Source organism: Alligator mississippiensis, chromosome 2 (assembly GCF_030867095.1).
Source record: "Alligator mississippiensis isolate rAllMis1 chromosome 2, rAllMis1, whole genome shotgun sequence".
In the NCBI taxonomy this organism is placed as follows: domain Eukaryota; kingdom Metazoa; phylum Chordata; order Crocodylia; family Alligatoridae; genus Alligator; species Alligator mississippiensis.
Window position 1 is genome coordinate 151,203,351 of NC_081825.1, and position 21,516 is coordinate 151,224,866.

Below are 21,516 nucleotides of genomic sequence, written 5' to 3' on the forward strand. Positions count from 1 at the left end.
AGGACCCCGGGCAGGGAAGGAACCTGGGGAAAAGTGGCCCAGGGAAAAGCTGAGCATGGGAAAAAGTGGCCCCTCGCCCACCCTGTGCCTGGTGCCCTGTGCTGCAGCCTGCCTGTGCCTGCTCAGGGCAGCCCTGCATGGGCTGCAAGTGGCTGCAGCAGGGAGCACCGGCCATGGGGTGGGGGAGGGGCCACTTTTCCCCAGGCTCAGCTTTTCCCTGGGCTCCTTCCCTGCTCCTTCCCGGTGTGGAGGAAAGTGGTCCTTCCCCCCACCTCGGCTGGTGCTCTCTGCTGCAGCCACTTGTAGCCCATGCGGGGTTGTCCTAAGCAGGCACAGGCAGCCCCAGGCGGGGTGCGAGTGGCTGCAGTGCAGGGCGCTGGGCATGGGGCCGCTTTTCCCACCCTGTGCTCAGCACCAGCTTGTAACTTGGCCCCGCTGCCAGCCTGGGCCCCACACCAGCTCCGGACTTGCTCGTTGGGGCTGTGCGCAACGACAGCAGCTGCGGCCTCCCTGCTTGCTGCACCAGGCAGTGTTTGCCCCCGCCGCCTCTGGGCTGCCCAGTGTGCGAGCTCTGGACAGGCAGCAGCAGCAAACACTGCCCGGCGCGGGAAGCAGAGGGGCCGCAGCTGCTGCCGCCACGTGCAGCCCTAACGGGCAAGCCCAGAGCTGCGCAGAGCCCAGGCTGGCAGTGGGGTGGGTTACAAGCTGGTGCTGAGTGCAGGGAAAAGCAGCCCCTCACCTGCCCCGTGCTGTAGCTGCTTGCAGCCTGCATGGGGCTGCCTGTGCCTGCTTAGAACAGCCCCGTGTGGGCTGCGAGCGGCTGCAGCAGGGAGTACTGGCCATGGGGCAGGTGAGGGGCCACTTTTCCCCATGCTCAGCACCAGCTTCTTCCCTGCTAGTGAGCAGGGGGTCAGGGCTGTGTGCTACCCCCCGCCAGTACCGCGGAGTTGGGGGGCACTGGGAGTGAGTAGGCGCGGGAGCCAGTGGGAGCACAGGGCCCGCACCGGTGTCCCAGGGCCAGTGCCAGCAGAGCCCAGAGCAGGGTGGCAGGAGCGCAGGGTCCCAGCTGGCAGGGGCTCTGTGGAGCCGGGCCAGGTCCCCACTTTCCTTGCTGGTGCAGCCCAGCCCAGCCCAGCTCCACAGGCCCCTGCCAGCCTGTGCCCTGCTTTAGGCTCCGCCAGTGCTGGCCCTGGGACATTGGTCCCAAGATGGTGACCAGGGGGCGGGGCACCTGTCATGGGGCAGGGCTACCCATGTGGCCCTCGACAGCCTGCCAAAACCGGGTAAGCAGCCTGAAATAATTGCCCGCCCCTGCTCTAGGGCATGCAGAACTGGCCTACCTGTTACTGGGCTCCTTTATAAGGTAAAACCTATTCCCCACTCTGTTGGTCAGTTCATAAAAGGGGCAGAACCAGCATCCCACTTCCTGTCTGCCTCTCCTCTCTCCCCTTTATAACATGGTGCATGAAATTGCAATCAGAACAAAAAGGGAAGAGTCCCTGTAGTCTCCTTGTTATGGAGCCTATGATTTTGGTTGATCATAAAAGGGGAGGAAGAAGGGGGGGACGACACACAAGTGAAGAAAGACTTCAAGTACCCTTCTCTTCTCACAGCACACCTTTTTATGGGTGTAGCTGGATCTGGCTGAAGTAACAGTAAAACATATCACTGGATGCCATTTATGTTATTTGTTGTCCTAAATCTATCAATTTAATGTAATGTATACTTTGTACCATTTGCTGCTCCAGAACTATATGTGCTATGTAAAGATTAGATAAAAAGAAAAATGTATAATTTTCATTCAAAACCTATAATATGATGGATAAATGTAACTAACACTGATGTTTTATTATTGCTATCTTTAATTACTTGTCATATCTATACTATGATAAATCTAGAGAGGTATCACAAATGCAGAGTAATAATTTAAGGTCCAGACTGTGACACCCTCACTACTTTAACATGAGCATTCCCATTTATACCAATGGGACTAATTGCAAAGAATAAGATAAAAAACACATTTATAAATGTAGCATATGCTGATCTAAAGAATCAATCTTATTTTCACTAAGGCTATTGGGAATTTTGTCTGTGTACACACTATAGGTTTTCATCTAATTTGTTTCTGAGATCACAGGTTATGAAATTGAATCTATTATCATACATATAGCATTCTGACCTTATTGCATAGTGAAATTATGTAGTTATGTTGGATTCTGTAGGAGAAAATATTTTTCTATCCCAGGTATTAGTAATTAGCATGAGTGACAAGAGCAGTTTTAAAAAGCATAAATGAGTTATGGGGTTCTTTGTAAATATGACCTATGTAAGGACTTTAAAAGTATCTATTCAAAGGCTAAGCAGATGGATTTTATTTTACTGCCTAATTTTTAGAAACCAGCATTACATACTTCAACTCAAATAAAGTAAATGTAACTCAAGTAAAGCTCAACTCAAGTAAATACTTAAGTAAAATGACAATATACATTTATAAATGTTCTCATTCTAATGATTCATGACAGTTACCTGGGCTGTGGAGTTTTGTGGATTTCCTATCAAGTTTTTAAATGTACGTCTGGATACCCACTTGAGCTGGTGAAAGAAGGATGTGCTGTATGTGATTTTTTTAAAATCTGAGCTGATCATTTTATGCTCCAAAGGCAGTTTCTCTAATTCATCTTTTGTTTCTTTGTAGTAAGAGGAATTGGAATACAGATCTGCTAATGCCCTTGCAATAGTATCATCATCACTGACCTCTTCATAGGTCTCTTCAGCTTAAAAAGAAAAATGTAGTTGCAGCAGTTAGCTAAGGATATAAAAAGTTTGTGGCAGTTTGTGTACTTGGAAGGGTCTCCTCCCCTATTGTCTCAATAATGCTACACATCATCTCCTAAATGTTACTTAACAAACAAAAAAATAGAAATGACACTAAATTAGTGTCCTGAATCCAAACATGGTGAACTTCAAGACAATACAGATCAGAATTCAAACCTCAAAGCTTGTATCTATGTCTACATTGGGCTCAAGGGACACCTCAAGTTTGGAAAAGTTCCAGCATAGATTCAAAATCAGATCAAATCAGATCTACATCTACAAATATCAAACATGGCTGAAAAAGTAAAATGAAGTAAGCAAGATGAAATGAGTTTCTCGATAGTGTAACGAGACAATGTATGGTAGAACATGCACAGGTCATGAACCAGAATCTATATCATTATATCTGTTGAAACTAGGTTTTTGGGAATGTTGAGAATTGTGCTCAGGGATCTATCATTTTTCTCTTTCACTTGTCTAGGACTCGGTCCAGAAAGGAAACATCAACATCATAATTCAGTCCAGGTGCAGTTCCATCAGTTAGTGCAATGGTGGAAGTGCAGGCAGGATTCAGCATTCTTAACACCATGATATAAAGATCTTCTCAAAGTAATGTTAGGTGACTGTGGTAAAACACCTAAGCCTTGTTAACACCTAAACCTTGTTAGCTTCTTTGATTGCTGTCACCAATGGAGTTGCAATGATAAGGAATCAAAAGTTCAATTTTTACTAATATAGATGTGGCCTCTCTGTTAAATGTCTAATGCAGTGATTCTCAACCAGGGTGCCACACAATGTTAGAATGTTAGCACTGTTAGGTGTGCAAATATAAGTCACAAAATAAGCTCAGAGATTTCCAACAGAAATTCATAGTACAGTATTAAAAACATTCTGATCTATTGTGATCTTTTGAGTTGTTTGAAGTGCTTAATTCTTGTTTGTAGTAAAAAAGTAGAGTGAAAACTAAGAGCTATCATTTTTTCTTTATGCTTCTATAAGGAGTTTGCATTTTTTAATGCAACTCCCCAAGAAGTTCCCTGACAATATGAAGTTGGGGATGCTAAGTTATAATTGTGACAGCTGAACCCTGCTCTTAACTGTGTATCCACAAGTAACTTTGAATGCAAGATGGGAAACAGTGCTTAAGAAATCTGAAGTATAACTTTTTTAACAATGATTGTCTCAGTTCTTAATGTGTTGTAACATCTCATTTATTTGCACATTCTGGAACCATTTCAAAATTGCTAAAATCCATATTTTCAATTATCTAGGTGGGAAAAAACATATTTTTCAACATGTTGCTGCGTTTTTGGTTGTCGCTGTGTTAGTCTAAGGACATATAGGCAGGCAAGGTTCTTTGCGTAGATGTGATATCACAACTCAGTCTAATAAAAGATATCACATCTATGCAAAGAACCTTTGCCTGCCTATTTTTCACAAATGCAAAGAACCTTGCCTGCCTATTTTTCACAAATGCAAAATTCCCCTTTTCCCTATAGTAAAATAATCATACCTGACCAACTGGGCATATTGGTAAAGTCTGATCTGCTCATTGTTACAGCAGTTGAGTCTCCATTAATAATATCCAGGATAAAATCAGCAGGATTGTTGTATGGCTCACACTCATAACCTAGAAAGAAATAATATCAAGTCCACAGAAAGTCATTCAGTAGATCATAAAAATGTGTTGTATAGACAAAGAGCAAAATTAGGAAAATGGCCTTGAAAGGAAAAGTTAGATATCTCCTCAATATCTAAAGCTGTTATCTAATAAGGCGAGCACAAATGAAGCCAAAAGCTAACAGTGGGCCAGAACTTTACACTTCAGAATCAGATCTAAATTTCATGAAGTTCAATACCTGAGAATATTGCTGAATCCCTGACCCTCCAAATCCCCAGGAAGAATTGGTAACCTGAAGTGCCTTTGGTCATTTGTATTTTGTTCAATGTTTGGAATCATTTCTATTTTGTGAACCTTAAAACAATTCTCTATGCCTTTTTGACTTCCATATTGGATTATTATAGGGGGGTTCCCATGAGGCTACCTGTAAAGTCTGTTTAAGGTATAGACAGATGTAAGAATTATACTGATTATTGAATTATATTGGTATGTATCATTACAATGCAACTTTTACAGATGAATCTTCCTGTAGCAAAACAAATGTACTGTCAGTTTAAATATTTTATCAAGATTAAAATTATAGCCATTCAGCTCATTTGTATTGCTGCTGGAGAAGGCAGATGTGACAGTTACCTCACAACAGCCGAGGCATGCTTCTGGGCAGCACCTCCCCACCCCTTCTTTTAAACTGACAAAAAGTTAGGCCTGCCTACAGTGTAGAAACTACAACGGGTTCTGAATGCAGCCTCCCACTACCTATTAGCGTAGGTGCTCAGGGGCAGATCCAGAAGGGGTGCAGTAGCACAGCTGTACCCTCTCCTTTTGGACTGGACCATACCACAGGAGCCTCTGAGGACTTTTTCAAGTACCTTAAGCAGTTGAAAATCCTCTCTCCCTTCCCCTTCCTGCTCAAAGGCATGTCCCCTCCCTGCCCCTTCCCCTAACCTCATTGTTCGGAGGCAGGAAAACACCAGAGCCATTCTTGCCCACCGCACAGAGGCTTGGCTCAGCTGGGGATGGGGACAGCGGCAGCACACCTGCTCTGGGACTGGGCAGGGTGGAGGGAACTACTCTCCAGCCACCCTGTTGTCACTGTCCCTTCCCCAGCTGAGCCCAGCCCACGCTAAACCTGGGTGGCTCTGGAGCTTCCCCACCCTGCAAATGGTGGAGAAAGCCACAGCGGCAGGCAGGGGGCAGGAGGAAGAAAAAGGGGAGAAAGCGTGCCTCTGAGCAGGAAGTGGAAGGGGGATGTTCACCCACGTTAGGAACTGAGTGGAGGAGACTGGGAGCAGGGGGTGCAACCACCACTGCAGTATGGGTTACTGCTCCTGCACCCCCCTTTGGGACATCCTAGATCTACCTCTGTAGGTGGTAAGGAAGGTCTGAACAGAATTGCCATTTCTTGGTGCAGTTCAAGGTATGAATATTAATCTGTCAAGATTCATATCTACAAAATTTGGTGCTTAATGCCTAGTGCATTTTTGTCTATTTCATTTTTAACAGCTAATGTGCTCTTGCTGAAAAGTCCTTATTATATGCAAAAATATGGGATATGGAAGCATGTTTTTCCTTGTGCAGAGAACCAATGACTATGCAACATGCCTACCCAACTGATCTGACAGAACCTACAGGGAAAAATGTATGTATAATTTTAAGCATGTTCACACCATGGCTACAATATCTGAATCATAAAATATGGGTAGGAAATATTTATTTAAATATTTAAAAGTGTAATTCCTTAATAGTATTCCATATGATAGACCCTTTTAGTGCAAACTCTATGGGAAAATAATTAGCTCTTATGGCACATGACCACTCTGTTCTTGGAATATACATTTTATACCATAGTCTACAATTTCAAGGATCATTGCCTAAGTAAACTATGTATCCTTTTCATTTCTTTAATAACCAAATGAATTTAAAAATAAGTTTTGTTTCCTTATTTATGTGGAACATAACGTGCTGGAAGTCTTCAGCATGATTCTTCTCAGTGCCCAACACTGTGACTAAAGCTACCTATGAAAGCTTACCAATGGATTTGAAATATTGCATAGCTGTCTGAGCAGGGCCATGATATAACAGCCTTCCTGCAGCTAGTAATGTCAAGGTGTCAAACAATTTGAATATGGAATACCGGGGCTGATGAATGGAAAAGACTATTGTTTTCCCTTGTCTTGCCATCCTGAATGCAACAGAAGAAATAGAAGAGACATATTAAACACTTCTAGTTTTTCTTTTCATCTTTACATTTATTTCTGCTATCAATGGCCAATAGTAATCATACCCATGACTATGAATAGGTACAAATACATTGGGGTAAACCACTGAGGTGAAGTCCCAATTTTTACTTAATTCCTATGTGAGGAAATTGACTTCAGCAGGAGATTGCTTGAGTAAAAATAGAACAAAACGCGGAGTAAACATCTTAGAATCTGGCTCAATGCCCATGCTATTTTCTTATAATGAATTATTCGCAGGATGCATAATTAAAGTTGCATTATCCTGCTATTGCTTTGATAGCTGAAAGGAGGTAAAAATTTAGACAATTTCCAAGAAGAAATAAGGCAGCACTTGGCCTCAATTTATATTAATACAAAATAGATCTAACATCACAGGGTAAAAAAAATTATTTTTTAAAAACTTTGATGGAGCAAAAATGTAATTAAAAGGGCCAAATTCTAAGCCCTTACTAGGCATGACAAAAAGAAATATGGGCATGATCACATTTTGTTCAGACTGTAATTTCCCAAGCCCACAGGACAAAGTAATCCTTGTTATTACTGAAGTGTAAGCCTGAGATAACTTGCAGTGATTTTCCTTCATGAGGTATAGCATGTCCTCCAAATCAAAAACATATGCAGGGCAGATAACAGAGGGTGAAGAATGAGAATAGGCAGGGCAAATAACAGAGGGTGTAATGTTCATATTACATTTTTTCCCCTTAGGCAGAACCTTCAAAAGGATTTTCTTGTTTGCCCAAAAAACCCTGTCACTTGTGCATTGAAAGCTGTGGGACAGAAGATAGAGCCTGATCCCCTGAAAGCAGATTTAGAAGGAAATTCCAAGTGCACAAACCTGCAGTTGCCATTGTTTTAAATAGGGATAAACCAAGGAGACTATTAAAGGCTGTGTACATGTAATCTAATGTTATAATTGCAAGTGAGGAGTATATCTCTATCCAAAAGGATTCTTCATTCCCCTTGATTCTATTGCAGTCACCTTTTCAAGAGCAACAAGACAGCATTGGCAGTGCTGGCATCCAGTCCTGTTGTTGGTTCATCTAAGAACAAGACTGCAGGGTCAGTAATGAGTTCCATTCCAATATTGGTCCTTTTTCTTTCTCCCCCTGAGACGCCACGAATTATACTGGTGCCAACCTAGTGCAAATAGAGTATCGTGTCCTAAGAATAAAGTTTCTTTGTAAATAATTTTGTTAAATATGTAAAAATGCAAAAAAAATTAGTGCTTCAGGTGTTAGATCAGATATTAAAATGTAAATGAAACGTAAAACGTTTACATGGTTTATCTATAAAACCCATCAAAATAAAAAATATGAAAAATGAGTGATTTTCAACAAATATGTTCTTAAAAAAGAATTAAATGTGTAAATATATTTTAAAAAATCCATATAACATAGTATGTTATAAAAGTAAAATGAGAAAATAATTTTATACAGCTATAAAATCATTAGTCTATACAGCTAATCACAATGACTTCTAAAAACCTCAGTGTAAAAAGTGACTATACAAACAGCTACCTAATGGGAGGAGGGAGCTAGAGGAGGGGACGGTCTTATCATATTTTAGCATTTTTCTCCTAGAAGGAATCATAGAGATCCTACGTGGGTAGAGAAGTGGAAGAAAGAGAAGGTGAAGGTTTGAACAGTGATTCAAACATGACAAACCTGCTGCTGAGACTGAGGATCTTGGAGTAAATTACACTGGAGAAATAGAGCTGTATTGTTAAGAAGATGGCAGAACTGAAGGGGAGGAAGACAAATGTGAAGTGGAGAAGATCAGCATGGTCACAGGATTTTTGCCTCAGTTGTGGGGGGAGGGGAGAGGGCATGAAAAAAGCAGCTGCTGCCAGCCACCATGTGATCATGTTCACAATGGCACCCAGAAGCCACTGGCTAGAGACAGAAGTTACACATAAACCAGTTTAATTTTTCAGAAACTGGTTTAAACCTGTAACAGGAGAGAAGCTCAGTGCACATAAACTAGTTTCATAATGGCTGAAACTAGTTTAAGATAAACCTGGTTGAATGTAGTATCAGACTTAACTTATTTAGGTCAAATCAGTTTATGAAACTTCTGTCCCAGACTCATTGTCCCTGTGCCCATGTGTTGGTTGTGTCCCTATGCTGCTGGTTCCACAATACAAAAGAAAGAGGTAGTTGTCTGTGTGAATCTGAAGTTAGGCAGAAGGCAGGGCAAGGTGGCACTTAGGGCATCTTTAAACATGCACCAGGGATGGGGGAGGGGCACTTTAATTACAACAGCTCTTGGGAGCCACTGTAATTAAAGTGCCTGCAGTGTCTCATGTATTCAGCGTCCCATGCTTCAGAATGCTGACAGGAGGCACTTTAACTAAAGCTTGTTTGATGAGTTTTAGTTAAAGTGCCCTGCCTCCCTTTTGAAGTGTGGAGACACTGAATACATGAGACAGCAAAGCTGCTGGAGAGTGCTATTTAGCACACTCCAGCAGACTCAATTAATCGAATCTACTTGAACATGCTGTAATTACAGGGCATCGGAGCAGACATCCTTCACATCTACAGGCATCCTAAGAGACTGACTGGTTGAAAAAGGAATAAGCTTTCCTAGGCAACAGCATACTTCATCAGATGCTAAAGAAGGAATGAAGGAAACAGATGCTGTGGGTATGCCATGGCTGGCGATTGGTAAAGTGAATCTTTTATGGAAAAGTCAAGGGCAAAAGAATCAAGTTTGAAAAGCAACACAAATCATATGAATAGAAGGAAGAGAGTCCAGAGCATAAAAAGCTGTGGACACACAAGAAGTGCAAAAATGACAGGCATGACTAGGATCATATGAAAGTAGGACTTAGAGGTACCTCATGAGATCATCTAGTCCAGGCCCCTGCTCAAGGCACAATTATCCTTCATTAAACCATCCAGGCCAACCTGCTCTTGAAAATTTCCATGGATGATAATTCCACATCTTCTCAAGGTAGCCTGTTCCAAAGCTTTAACACCCTCATAATCAGACATTTGCTCCAACTTTCCAGCCTAACTTTTCTCTACTGTAGTTTGGGTCTATTGCTTCTAGCCCTGTCCCCTACAAACCACAGTCTATCTCCATCATCTTTATAATCATCCTTCAGGTATTTGAAGACTGTTATCAACTGGACACAGTACTCCTGATGAGGCCTTACCAGTGCTGAACAGAGTGGAAGAATCACTTCCCTTGATTTTTAAGTGATGCTCTTGTTAATACAAGCCAGTATGCTGCTGGCTTTTTTTACAAGAGCACACTATTGACTCATATTTAGCTTATGGTCCACTGTAAATCCCAGGTCCTTCTCTGTAGTACTAAGTTTAGCCAGATGATCCCCAATCTGTATTTGTGCATGCAATTATTCCATCTCAAGTGCAGGATTTGCACTTGCCCTTGTTTCACTTGATTGACTGCAGACACTTTTTCCAGTCAATCCAAGTCATTCTGGATCTTCCTCCAAAGTACCCTCAACCCAACTTTGTGTCACCTGTAAATTTGCTAAATCTGCATTCATTCCCATCATCCAAATCATTAATGAAGATATTAAATAATACCTGACCCAGGACAAACCATACCTGACCCTGGGGAACCCCACTTTGATACCTCTTCCCAACTAGACAGTGAACTATTGATGACTACTCTTTGAGCATGATGATCCAACTAGTTATGTATCCAATTTACCATACTTCTGTCTAGTCTGTATTTCCTCAGCTTGTTAATGAGAATATTGTGGGAGACGGTATCAAAACCCTTTCTAAAGTCAAGGTATATCATAACCACTGCTCTCCCCCCATCCACAGAGCCTGTCACCTTATAGACGGAAGTAAGGTTGGTCAGGGGCTAATAAGTGATGCAGGAAAGGATCAGGTGATGGTCAAAGAGGGGAAACTCAGGAGAGAGTTCAGAAAGTAGTGCTAGTAAAGACCAAGTTAAATGAAGGACCCTTTTAGTGAGTGGGAAAACCAAACCACACTACAAGGTAAATTAAGGTGAAGGTGAGCAAATATCCGGATTTACAAGTGTATGGATGGTACAATAATTGGTAGGATCTGGGGGAGCAGAGTCAGAGAGTAGTTCAGTCCTGATAAGTGATTATGAAAATACGCACCTTCTTACAGGACAGATCTGCTCCTTGTACATGCAGAGGCATTTATACTTATGTTCAAGAGAAACATGTTTTTATTAAATTTTACTTCTTTATGAAATTATTAAATCATTTTTTTCACAGAATTTTTTACTAAATTCCAATTGTTGAGCCAATCAGTAAAGTTTCTGAATCTCCCATTCACGCAATGAGATTACAAAAATATTGCTAAGGCATAATTCACAGCCAGAACCTTTATAATTGGTGATGATGTGCAAAAAAAAAGGAAAGAACCCAGCTTCCTTTATGGAATCCATAATTTGTCTATATGATTTGTAAACTGTAATTTACATATATTGTAAATTAACACATGTAACGTGAAAATAATTGCAAGATATTAAACCCACAATTAACTTTTTTCAGAAGTCAAACTTTGTAGTAGAAACACACTTTAAAGTTGCCTCAACTGTCAGATATTTCTGATTTGAAATTACATTTTAAGTTCTTTGTTTGGTAATAGTAAATGCCATGACATGTTATGCCATTACCTTGGAATCTGCCACTTTGGACAAACCCAGTTCCAGGATGATCTGGTTAACTCGTTCTTTTTTTTCCTGTTCAGGCACAGAAGTCGGTAAACGAAGTGCTGCTGAGAACTCAAAATTTTCTCTCACTGTCAGGGTCCCCATTACCACATCATTCTTGGGAGATACAAAAATGTTAGCTAGTTTTGGTTTCAAGCTTCATTTTTCCCTTCTTGACATCAAGATCTTGCACTACAAAGAGTTATAGTATTATAGTGGATGGCATTGGCATTATGGTCTATGGGGATTTCCCAGGACAGGGAAGCTCAAACCTACGTAATCCAAGGCCATATTTAGTGGGAAAAACTCCAAGACCAGGAAACTGCATCCCATGGATGCACAGAGTTTCATCATAGCAAGGAATCCAAGGCCATATTTGTCAGGGATCTCCCTCAGAATTGAAAATTTTGACCCCCACAGCGGATGGGAATCCATTGCATCAAGGAATCCAAACTAATAGGATTCCCCAGGACTTCACTGAGAACCACTGCCCATTGGATATGGGGCTTCTCTGTGCCCTTTGTAGCTTGCTATCCTTAGGTGATGATGGGAAAAGTGCTACTAGAATGTCCATCATTCCTCCTCATGTGGAGAGGAGAATAAGGAAGACAGGGCATTAAGCACTGTTTTTCTGTTTGCCCTCTATCAATGCTGTATATGAAAAAAATAATATCATGGCAAGAGATAAAAATCTGTTAAGATCAGTTTCTGATCTCTAGACCAAGTAAATGCATGGACTTTAATGGGATTACTTTGATTTGCATCCTTATTTCTAGGATCGGAATTTGGGCTTTACTGGCCAGAAAACATTTTCTGCTAACTAGGACAATATTTGGTTTTAAAACAGATTACAACAGGATCCTAAACTATCACTGTATGATGTCTGTGAAGCATGAAGGAGTTTCTGTATTTTAAGTCTTTGAGGTTCAATAGTTTATATTTTTTTAAATAAGAGAATGCAGATCACTTTACAAACTTCCAGAGCTAGTATGGCTAACTAAAAATCTGCTACTCTTTTTCCACCACAGTCCACCACAACATTTAATGAGCACAATGCCAACTATAATTCCAATACTGGCCTCATTCTGAACGGGCTCTATTTAGATCACCTTCCCTCTAACCATAGTTGGGCTTTTAAATTCTTTCCATAATATCGCACTTAGAGCCAAAATGAAGCAATTGAAGAGTGTAACTTGAAGACGAAATAGCAAAGCAGGAAACTGAATAAAAAGGGAGTAAAAGACAAAATGAAAAACACTTCTCTATAACCTAGGTTAATTTGTGAGCACCTAGAGGGCACAACTGACCCTTAGTCCTGATTGAGACTGTAAGGCAAACTGAAAAGGTATTTCAATAATACCTATATAAAGAGAAAAATATGAAAAAATCAATAACTGTATATCATTTTCTTGCAAGATTTTACCAATCATCATATATATCCAAAAATAATTAGAAACAAAACAACTGAGACAGAAAAGAGGAGATAGTTTTAACATTGTTTTATGATCTCAGATATGCATAAATATAAGTTCAAATTCAGGTCAAATCCAGATGGGAAATGTAAGAAAATGTCCAAAGCAATACATAAGATCAGTGGTTTTTAACCTTTTTTCATTTGTGGACCCCTAAAAAATTTTGAATGGAGGAGCAGACCCCTTTGAATTGTAAGTGTGGGTATTCACATAGTTTTGATTCGTCATTATCATCTTGCATGGACCCATCATAGTCTGCAGATCCCCAAGGGTCCACAGACCACAGGCTGAAAACCACTGTATTAGATAATGTGCAAGACCATGCTGCATCTGTGGGATGAGGTGCTTGTTTACAATAGGAGACAAAAAAAAAGGAGCAATTCCACAAAATGTTGAAACCAGATGATGAGGGCCTTATGTCACTACCACAATATTGTAAATCTCATCACTGGCTGTTTAATCCAGAATTTGTCTCCAAAGTAGAAGACTGAAACATCAGGCTTATTTACCTGTATCACATATCCAGAAATACATTTAAAGTTGAGAGGCCGGGAAGCTCCATTTATCAAAATGTCTCCAGACAGCCCATGAGAATCTTTCCTTGCAGCTAATATATCTAATAGCCTAGAAAGAAGAAAAATCAGTCTCCCAAAAAGGGTTCTGAGGAGTAAGTCTTTCAAAGGCAGGGTAGGTAAAAGGTAAATTTGCCATACCAAACTAATTAGCATCATCTGGTGCATATTTTTATGTAGTTTCTGCGCTGAAAATATCACCCCAGATTCTCTCTTGTACTAACATCTGCCCAAACATCAAGCAGAAGACAACTTATAAATCCCTGACTTTTTATCCCAGGTTTATAAATCTCAGATTTTTCATGAACCATTTGCAATCACTCTAATATATTTGAACAGCTGAAGTCCTACCCTATGTATATTATCTGGAAAAGGTCCCAAAGCTTAGATATGCATTATAAACATGAAACATGTCACATTTTAAATGTGATACATGCACTCCTAGCTATGTAGCTGAACATCAAGGAATTAGTTATAAGCATGGAAATTTGAATAGCTTTTGAGGTGAACAATAATAGAATTTTGAACATGCGAAGGCTATTGGATAGAAGCTATTTTTAACATGTGGCCTCTATTGATCTGTTTATCAATCGTAATAGTGTGCAGACATGTTTTCTGATTGTCATGATTTCTCTATATGAGGAATATGCATAAGGTAAAAGAAATCCTTTTGTTGCCACAACACTTACGAAGACTTGCCACTGCCAGTAGGTCCCAATATTGCATTAAGGCCAGGTCTCATAATCCCACTGTAAAACAAAATCAGCATTTCCCAAATTAATTTTATTTTCATTTTGTGTGTAAATGAATTGCTTTAAAGGCCATTCAATTTTATTGTAGTATTAAAACAAAATCATTGAGAAACTATTAAATATCCCTTACTGAAGTATGAAACAAACAAATACATGCCGATTTCAGAAGTGGATTTGTTTTGTTTTGTTTTTTACATTAGTAAAAGGTTAGGTTTTTTTTACTCTTTTGCTACAATTAATGCCTTTATCTTATAAATAGAGTAAAATAAAAATAAAAGTTATACCTAGTTGTACACTAAGCACACAGCAACAGAGTTGGTTAACCCTTTTTTAGAATGGACCCTGGACCACCCAGCCCTATTCTAAAGCAGAGTCTTCTTAGAATAATTGTTTGGGCCTGGTAGATAGGATTATGAACACCTGATTTCTATAAGGGCTGAAGAAGCTCAGTCTGAGGAGTTATATGTGGCTGGAGAAGAGCTACCAGAAGAGGGCAAACTGTGGAAAGGAAGCTCCTAGCTCAAAAGGGAGGTACCTCTTAAATTTATATTAAATTCTTTTATTTGGGGATTTTCTACCATTCAATAAATGGTTTCCCTAAGATCAGGCCTCAATAGATTATGGGAATGAGACTGACAAGATGGGGGAATAGATGCCCAGCCACTCTTTTAATGCTAGTGGCATTCAAAGAAACTGCTGCTCAGCTCCTGCCTAAAGCTTGATCTTTACTAGTGATTCCCAAACTTTGATCTATGGGTTGCACACACTTAATCCTCCTTTCAGTTAGAAGTTTGATAAAAGTGTGTGTGCTGGTCTGTGAGAAGCGTCAATGGTAAACAATGATCCACTGGTCAAAATAATTTGGGAAGTGTTGGACTTAACTACAAAATTTTGTAGGCATAGCTTTGTCAACCAGGTGTGTGGGGTGGAGGAATCCTGTCTGAAATGGCTATGCTTGCGAAACTGATGGTGTAGAGATAACTACACTGATGGTCCATTTCTTTTCCTAGTAGCATAGCTAAACCATCTTCATGAATGACTCCAGCTATGTAGCCACTGGAAGATTCTACTGTGCTATACTGGCAGAAGGTTGATTGTGCAAATAAACCTTAAAGTCTCTTAGGTGCTTCTGCTATTAGGAAAATGTAGACCCCTGTAAATCTTAAAAGCTCCAAGCTGTTTAATACTTAGCTCTGGAGGGATTCACAAATTAAGTGGTGGGCTGCCTGTGGAGCCTGATCTAACAGATGTGGTGTCAGGGTATGTCTAACTTACAAAATACATGTACTCTTCTGAGAGGTGGAATACCCACATTCAAGTTTGTCCTCTATATAATTTGGAATGGGAACTGTGAATGAATGGAGGTCTCACCTCCCAGGACAGCTGGGCAATTGCATAAAAGGAAGTAAGCTCTTTCATGCTCAGTGTTTTGTGAGCAAAGCGTGACCTGACTTAAGCACCTATTCCAGAGGACGATTCATAGCTGTGTATTTGGAATGAAATACCTCACTCTCTTGGTCCCATCTTTTTCTTCAGCATTTCCTACTGGCTAACTAGGCTCCTGTTTCTTTATGTGCCTAACTTCTTATGCATGTAAAAGGAAGCCTGAACACCATAACTTGGGGCTGGAAATGTCACTGGGTGACAGAATGTCTGTCCACTGTTGCAATACCTAAGTCTTCACTATGGACGTTCAGACCTTCCTGAGCTGGGGGAGACATCAGCAGCCTGTACACACTCCTTAATTAAAACTGGAAGACAAATTTAATTGACAGATACCCTTCTTGTTGTCATAACCATGCAGTATTAAAAGACTTTTTAAAACTAAATCTGAAAGTATGAATTTCAAAATTGTATTGCTGTGCAGTTATTTCATGTGTCATTCATCTGTTTGCTGAATGAGGTTATTGTTAACCTCCTTGGAAAGAAAAGTTAAGTTAATATGCTTGACACTAAAATACATACTTGATGTCTTTCAAGATTTCTCTTTCAACGGTTTTCTGCCAACATAAAAGCCCAGTTTTCACTTTTACTTTGTAGGAGATGTTGTGAAAGGTCACCGTGGCTTGAGCAGGAAACTTCAGTGCCTCTATATAGGAGTGATCGTGTCCCCTTGAACAGCCTCTGACATTTGCATCTAGCATCTGCTTGTGGCTATGGGGCTTGCTCTCTGTCATTGTACAGGGACGTTATTGCTGCATATAACAAAGACACACTGCTATAAAATTTACCAAAAGCCTATCCATAACAAAACATCAATAGAAAAAGGGCTAAAATATCTTACATTTTAATATTTTATTATGGGATGAAACTATACTTAAAGTAAAAATCATGGCACTCTGAAAAATCCCAGCTACACAATATCAGGAAGATTTCAGTTAATCATATGACGTTTGACTGTCACCATTTTACAACTGCCATTGAAATACTTCCTGACGCAACCGCAAGTTTCCTTTTTTATAAAACTCACCCCCAGCATGCTGCATAGCACCTTTTTTCTCAAAGAATGACTCGGGTTCTGAACTTACCCTAAAACAAGGGTGGCCAACCTGTGGCATGGGCAACCTTTGTGTGTGGGATGTGACAGATCAGGGAGGAGCCAGGTGGCACAGCAGCAGATATGACCGGGACCAGAAGACAGAACAGGAGATCGAGCAGGGAGTGCAGGGCAGGAAGCAGAACGCAGAGCAGGAGATTGGGCAAGGCAGCAGCATAAGGAGACGGACAGGTGCCTGGGGTGGCTGCTGCACACAGGAGCAGCCGTGACTTCTGGTTGCCACTTCTGCTGTGATTGCAATCCAACTAGACCAGAAGCCAGTTTTTCACACAGTGTCCAGGGCAGTTGCCCCTGTCACCCCATCCTGCTTGCACTACAGGGGTAAGGAGCACAGAGTAGGGAGGAGAAACCTAAGCAGGACAGGCAGAGGAAGGGGATTGGAGTGGCACTCCAGGAGGGCGTGGGGCTAATTTGTGGCATGTTTGCCAAAAAGGTTGGCCCCTGTTGAGCCAAAGAATTGAGACAAACGTCAAACAAAATTGTGTTTCAGGAAAAAGACAATATCAGATTTTCAAACATCTTCAAATCAAAGATGCCATATACTTTCTATGTTATATATTTTTTTTTCTCTCTCTCTCCTTGGACTCTTCAAACTCTTATCTGTATTATATTCAAGTAGCAGAGAGTGACAAAGAGTAAAACTGATGACTCGGAGGGTAATACTAATCAGGAAATATTAGGCTTATATTAGTGATTCTCAATCAGGATACCATGGCAACCTGGGATGCCTTCACATCCTTTTACAGCTGCTGCGAGGTGCCACACAATGGTAGCATCATTTGGTGTGAAACATGATTCACAAGATAAACTCAGAGATTTGAAACAGAAATCCATAGTGTCTAAAACATTCTGACCTGCTGAGCACATCTACACGTTTATTAATGCACCTTAGATACTGCACATTTAGTTTAGTACTTCCTTAAGAAAGTACTAACTAAATACATGGTACCTAGAGTTACTGCGCAGTAGCGCCAGTACACAGCTAGTGATATTTATTAGCCTAATAACACTGTGCAGTAGGCTATTAGTACAGTTTTCAACACAGTAGCGTCATGGCATTATTAGGCTAATGCACAGTAAGCAACTTGTGTAGATGCACCCACTGCAGTGTTTCTGAATTCTTTTGAGCAGAAGAATTGCTCTATCTTTTGTCTGTAGTCCAAAAAGGGATGAAAACTAAGAGCTAGCACTTTCTAAGGAGTGCCTTGAGACTATCAAGAGGTGCTCTGAGTCTGAAAAAGTTAAGAGCCACTGGCTTATAAATGAATTCAGAGACCTCAAAGAAAGAAAACATCAAATAAGGCTTTGGGAGGGTGTTTTTTATTTCATTTAAGTAACTGTAACTTTGCAGTTGATTACATGCTTTACTTGCCATCTTTTTTTTTGCAAATTATCTAACTTTACTTGAAATGGGAACTAAAAATATTTCTAAAAGGGGTTGAATAGTCTTGCTATAAGGTCTGTGAATCAAAACATCAAAACTATTCCACTCATAGTTTTTCAAAACATAGAAAAACTATGTTTTTCTAACATCAAAACTATTATTTTTGTAACTTCTTAATGAATCAGGGCACAAAGATAACTTGTCCTTTTGACCATCAACTATACTGTCAATTTAAGATGAGAATTATATCTTTTTGGGAACATAACAGGTGATAGAAAGAACTTACATCTTTTCTATTGGTAACTGCTATTCTCCTATTGTTGGCCCAATTTTATAATGGGTTTTCTCAAGCAGTTGGCATTTCTCTCTGTAATAGCTTAGCATGCATCAGATAAAGCCTTGAAATGAAACAAAAGTTTCCACTTTTTCAAACCAGTCACATAATTCTGCTTTATCATTGAGTACCCCCTTACTGAAGTACAGCAGGTCACTTCCTGAAGTTTTCACCCAACATGAAACCACTCCTCCATGTTACATGAATCTGTGGTATCAAGTGACTGATATCATCATCACAAAATGCCCAAAATGGTATAGTTTTGGTTCAGCTGAAGACAGTCACTGATCCTTTTCATGTATCTCCTCCCTTACAGAAACTGGGGGATGGGGAAAGGGTCTCTCCCATAGCTACAAAGATAAATTCAAATATCTTGGTCCAGGGATGTTCAAACTGTGCCTCCTGTGCCCATTAGCCCCATGTAGTGCATTCTACCTGGCGTACGCTGATTGATTTCTCCCCTCCTCCCCCCTTGGCACACTCATTTTGAACCTGCAACCTCTCCCTTCTTCTATTTGTCCCACAAATGCAGTGGGCAGACATCCCATGGCCCCCTTTCTTAACAGCAGGGGCTCATTGCTGCTCTTGGCAGAAGGTCCACACTACTGATAGGTATCCAGGTTGTAGCCATATCGGTCTAGAGGCAAAAGGAATCAAAACTCATGGCAGAGGTGGCATCTTTGATTATGGTCTAATAAAAGATATTGCCTCCACCACAGGTTTTGATTCCATATTACTGATACACGTTAACTAGGCCTTCACATTTCATGGAGGCAGTGCCTACACCTAACCTTTGCCGGGCTCTAGTCCCTGAAGCTTTGTAGCATTAAAGCCCTTCCTTTACAGGGCACCATCCTGACACTTTCACCACAGGATTTGCTGCCCCTGAAGCCTTTTATGAGGTGTAATGAGAAGCCGGATCTCACATGGGGCACGTTGAACCCCCCGGCACTGCTCGCCTGCGACAGCGCTTTGGTTGCTGTTGCACTGGCAGCCAGCGTGGGCACCGGGTGCTCCCCTGGGCCCGCAGGCACGGGGTCCATGTGTGCGGTCGGGGGCCCCCACTTCGAGCCACGCGCCCGCCACTCCTGGACACGCGTCACCCACCTGCCTCAGGCGCACACAAGGGGCAGGGAAGCGGGACCGGAGTGCAGGAGGGGGCGGGGCCGCTGTGGAGAGGGGCTCCCCGAGACCCCGCCCCCTGCGCTCACCTCGCGCCTTCGGGGCTGGAAGAGGAGGCGGCGGCGGCCAAAGAAAGAGAACGCGAGATTGCGGCTGCGCGGGGGTCGGGAGCTGGTTGGAGGGAGGGGAAAACGCCGCGCGCTGGAGGCTGGAGCGGGAACAGGTGCCGAGTGGAACTTTTGCTCTCCCGTTGTTTGCCCCTCCCACGAGATCTGCAGTGATTGGTTCGCAGTCCAGCTGGACAGTTTTCCCAGCCAATCCGCGCGCCCGTGTGGCAAGGGCGGGGCGGCGAAGCGAGAGTAACGGGGCTGGGGGAGGGGGCGTGAGTTGTCGCTCGTGACAGCGCGCGGGTGTTCAGCTGTTCAAGGTGGGGGGCTTAGGGCTGTGTGCGTTTGTTCCGCTATGCTGGCGGTGGGTACAATGGAAACTTCACCGAGGAGAGATTTATCTCCGCGTTTTATGAGCAGAGGCGGCTCAGCGAAGAGCCTGCCTGGCCCCAGGCACCTCTCCCGGCAGTGAGCCCGGGGAATCCAAAAAGGTGGGCGTATCCTTTTGATTCCTGCCTGCTTCCACCTCGCTTGGTCACAAAGCTTCACTTTCACAGCGCTGTGGATTGCTTTTCACCCATGCCAATGCAGTTTAATTTGCTTCTGCTTGCATCCTAAACTGCCTAACACAGACCTGGATCCTTATTCTATTAGGCCCCTGCAAGAGGCTGCATATCATAATGTCATTAGCATGCTATTAACTGGTTAATCACGATCAGTTTAGAGCAGCCACACGCACAAAGTATTTACCCCACCGTAAGAAATGACCAGCTACCGAAAGAAAAGCAACAACAAAAATCTGAAAGTAATTTTTCCAACTATTTGACTGTTTCTGCCTATTTGAGTTGGTCTCAGATTTACCTAAATAACCTTGTCTGTAATCTGCAAGTAAAGCACTTCATCAACTACAAAGTTGCAGTTAGTTAAAATGAATTAAAAAGCCACTCCCAAAGCCTTATTTGATGTTTTCTTTCTTAGAGGTCTTTAAATTCACTTATATAAGCCAGTGGTTCTCAACCTTTTCAGACTCTAAGCACTCCTCTGATAGTCTCAGCTACTAAAAGAACTGACCAGCTGCGAAGTTAGTGCTTGGAAATGTGTAACAACTCTATAACTGGTTTTTATCCAGCTTTAACTTGAACATGTGGCAGGGCCCTTAGTGAAGCTAGTTTCTTTTTAACTGGAGAAGACTACATATTGTTTCATATGTGACAATGCACCTCACTGTCTGCATCCCCTTTTCAAAATTCTAGGTAGGCCCATGCTGAGGTTACTCCTCTGGTGCCTAAGCCAATAACAGTGGAGGCCAGGGAGGGTATTGAATAAGGGACAGATTACTGTAGAGCAGTGGTTCACAACCTGTGGGCCATGGCCCATGTGTCATCCTGCATTTCTGCCAGGTAACAGATACAAAACATTTGTTAAATGTTTACACAGGAAGTAAGTGTGTAGGTGCAGCCCATATAACACATTGAGAGCTGCAAGTGTGGCCCACTGTGGCGAATAGGTTGAGAACTAGTCACTGCTCTAGAAGTACCCACTTCAATGCTGTCCCACTAAAGCGTCTGTTTTCAACCAGGGTGCTGGGAGCTCCTTTCAAGGGTGCTGCGAGGTGCCACACAATGGGACCTTATCACTGTTAGGAGTCCAAGCACAATTCACAAGATAAAGCCAGAGATTTCAAACAGGAATCCAAGGTGTCAAAAACATTCTGGCCTGCTGTGGTCTTTCTAAGTTGTTTGCAATGGAAGAATTGCTCTAGTATTTTTCTGTAGTAAAAAATGAGAAAAAACTAAGATGGCATTTTCCAAGGGGTGCCCTGAGTCTAAGTCAAGAACAACTGCTCTAAAGCATCCATTCCTGCCACTCTTGG

The 21,516-nt window shown here is 41.8% G+C and overlaps 1 protein-coding gene across 6 annotated transcripts in view; it reads right to left on the reverse strand.

Moving 5' to 3' along the window:
* The window catches only part of ABCG2 (ATP binding cassette subfamily G member 2 (Junior blood group)), a 56,304-nt gene extending 36,577 nt beyond the window's left edge, over nucleotides 1–19,727 (reverse strand). For 3 of the 6 annotated variants that reach the window (XM_019488128.1, XM_019488126.1, XM_014600467.2), the window contains exons 1-9: nucleotides 19,522–19,619; nucleotides 16,105–16,334; nucleotides 14,077–14,136; nucleotides 13,325–13,439; nucleotides 11,308–11,460; nucleotides 7,655–7,812; nucleotides 6,466–6,617; nucleotides 4,328–4,444; nucleotides 2,527–2,774 (exon numbers count right to left, since the gene is read on the reverse strand). In XM_019488128.1, the coding sequence (XP_019343673.1) occupies nucleotides 2,527–2,774; nucleotides 4,328–4,444; nucleotides 6,466–6,617; nucleotides 7,655–7,812; nucleotides 11,308–11,460; nucleotides 13,325–13,439; nucleotides 14,077–14,136; nucleotides 16,105–16,316 (1,215 nt within the window). In that variant the 5' untranslated portion in view covers nucleotides 16,317–16,334; nucleotides 19,522–19,619. The other 3 variants (XM_019488125.2, XM_019488127.1, XM_014600484.3) reach the window with 3 other exon arrangements.
* Nucleotides 19,728–21,516: the final 1,789 nt, after the last annotated feature.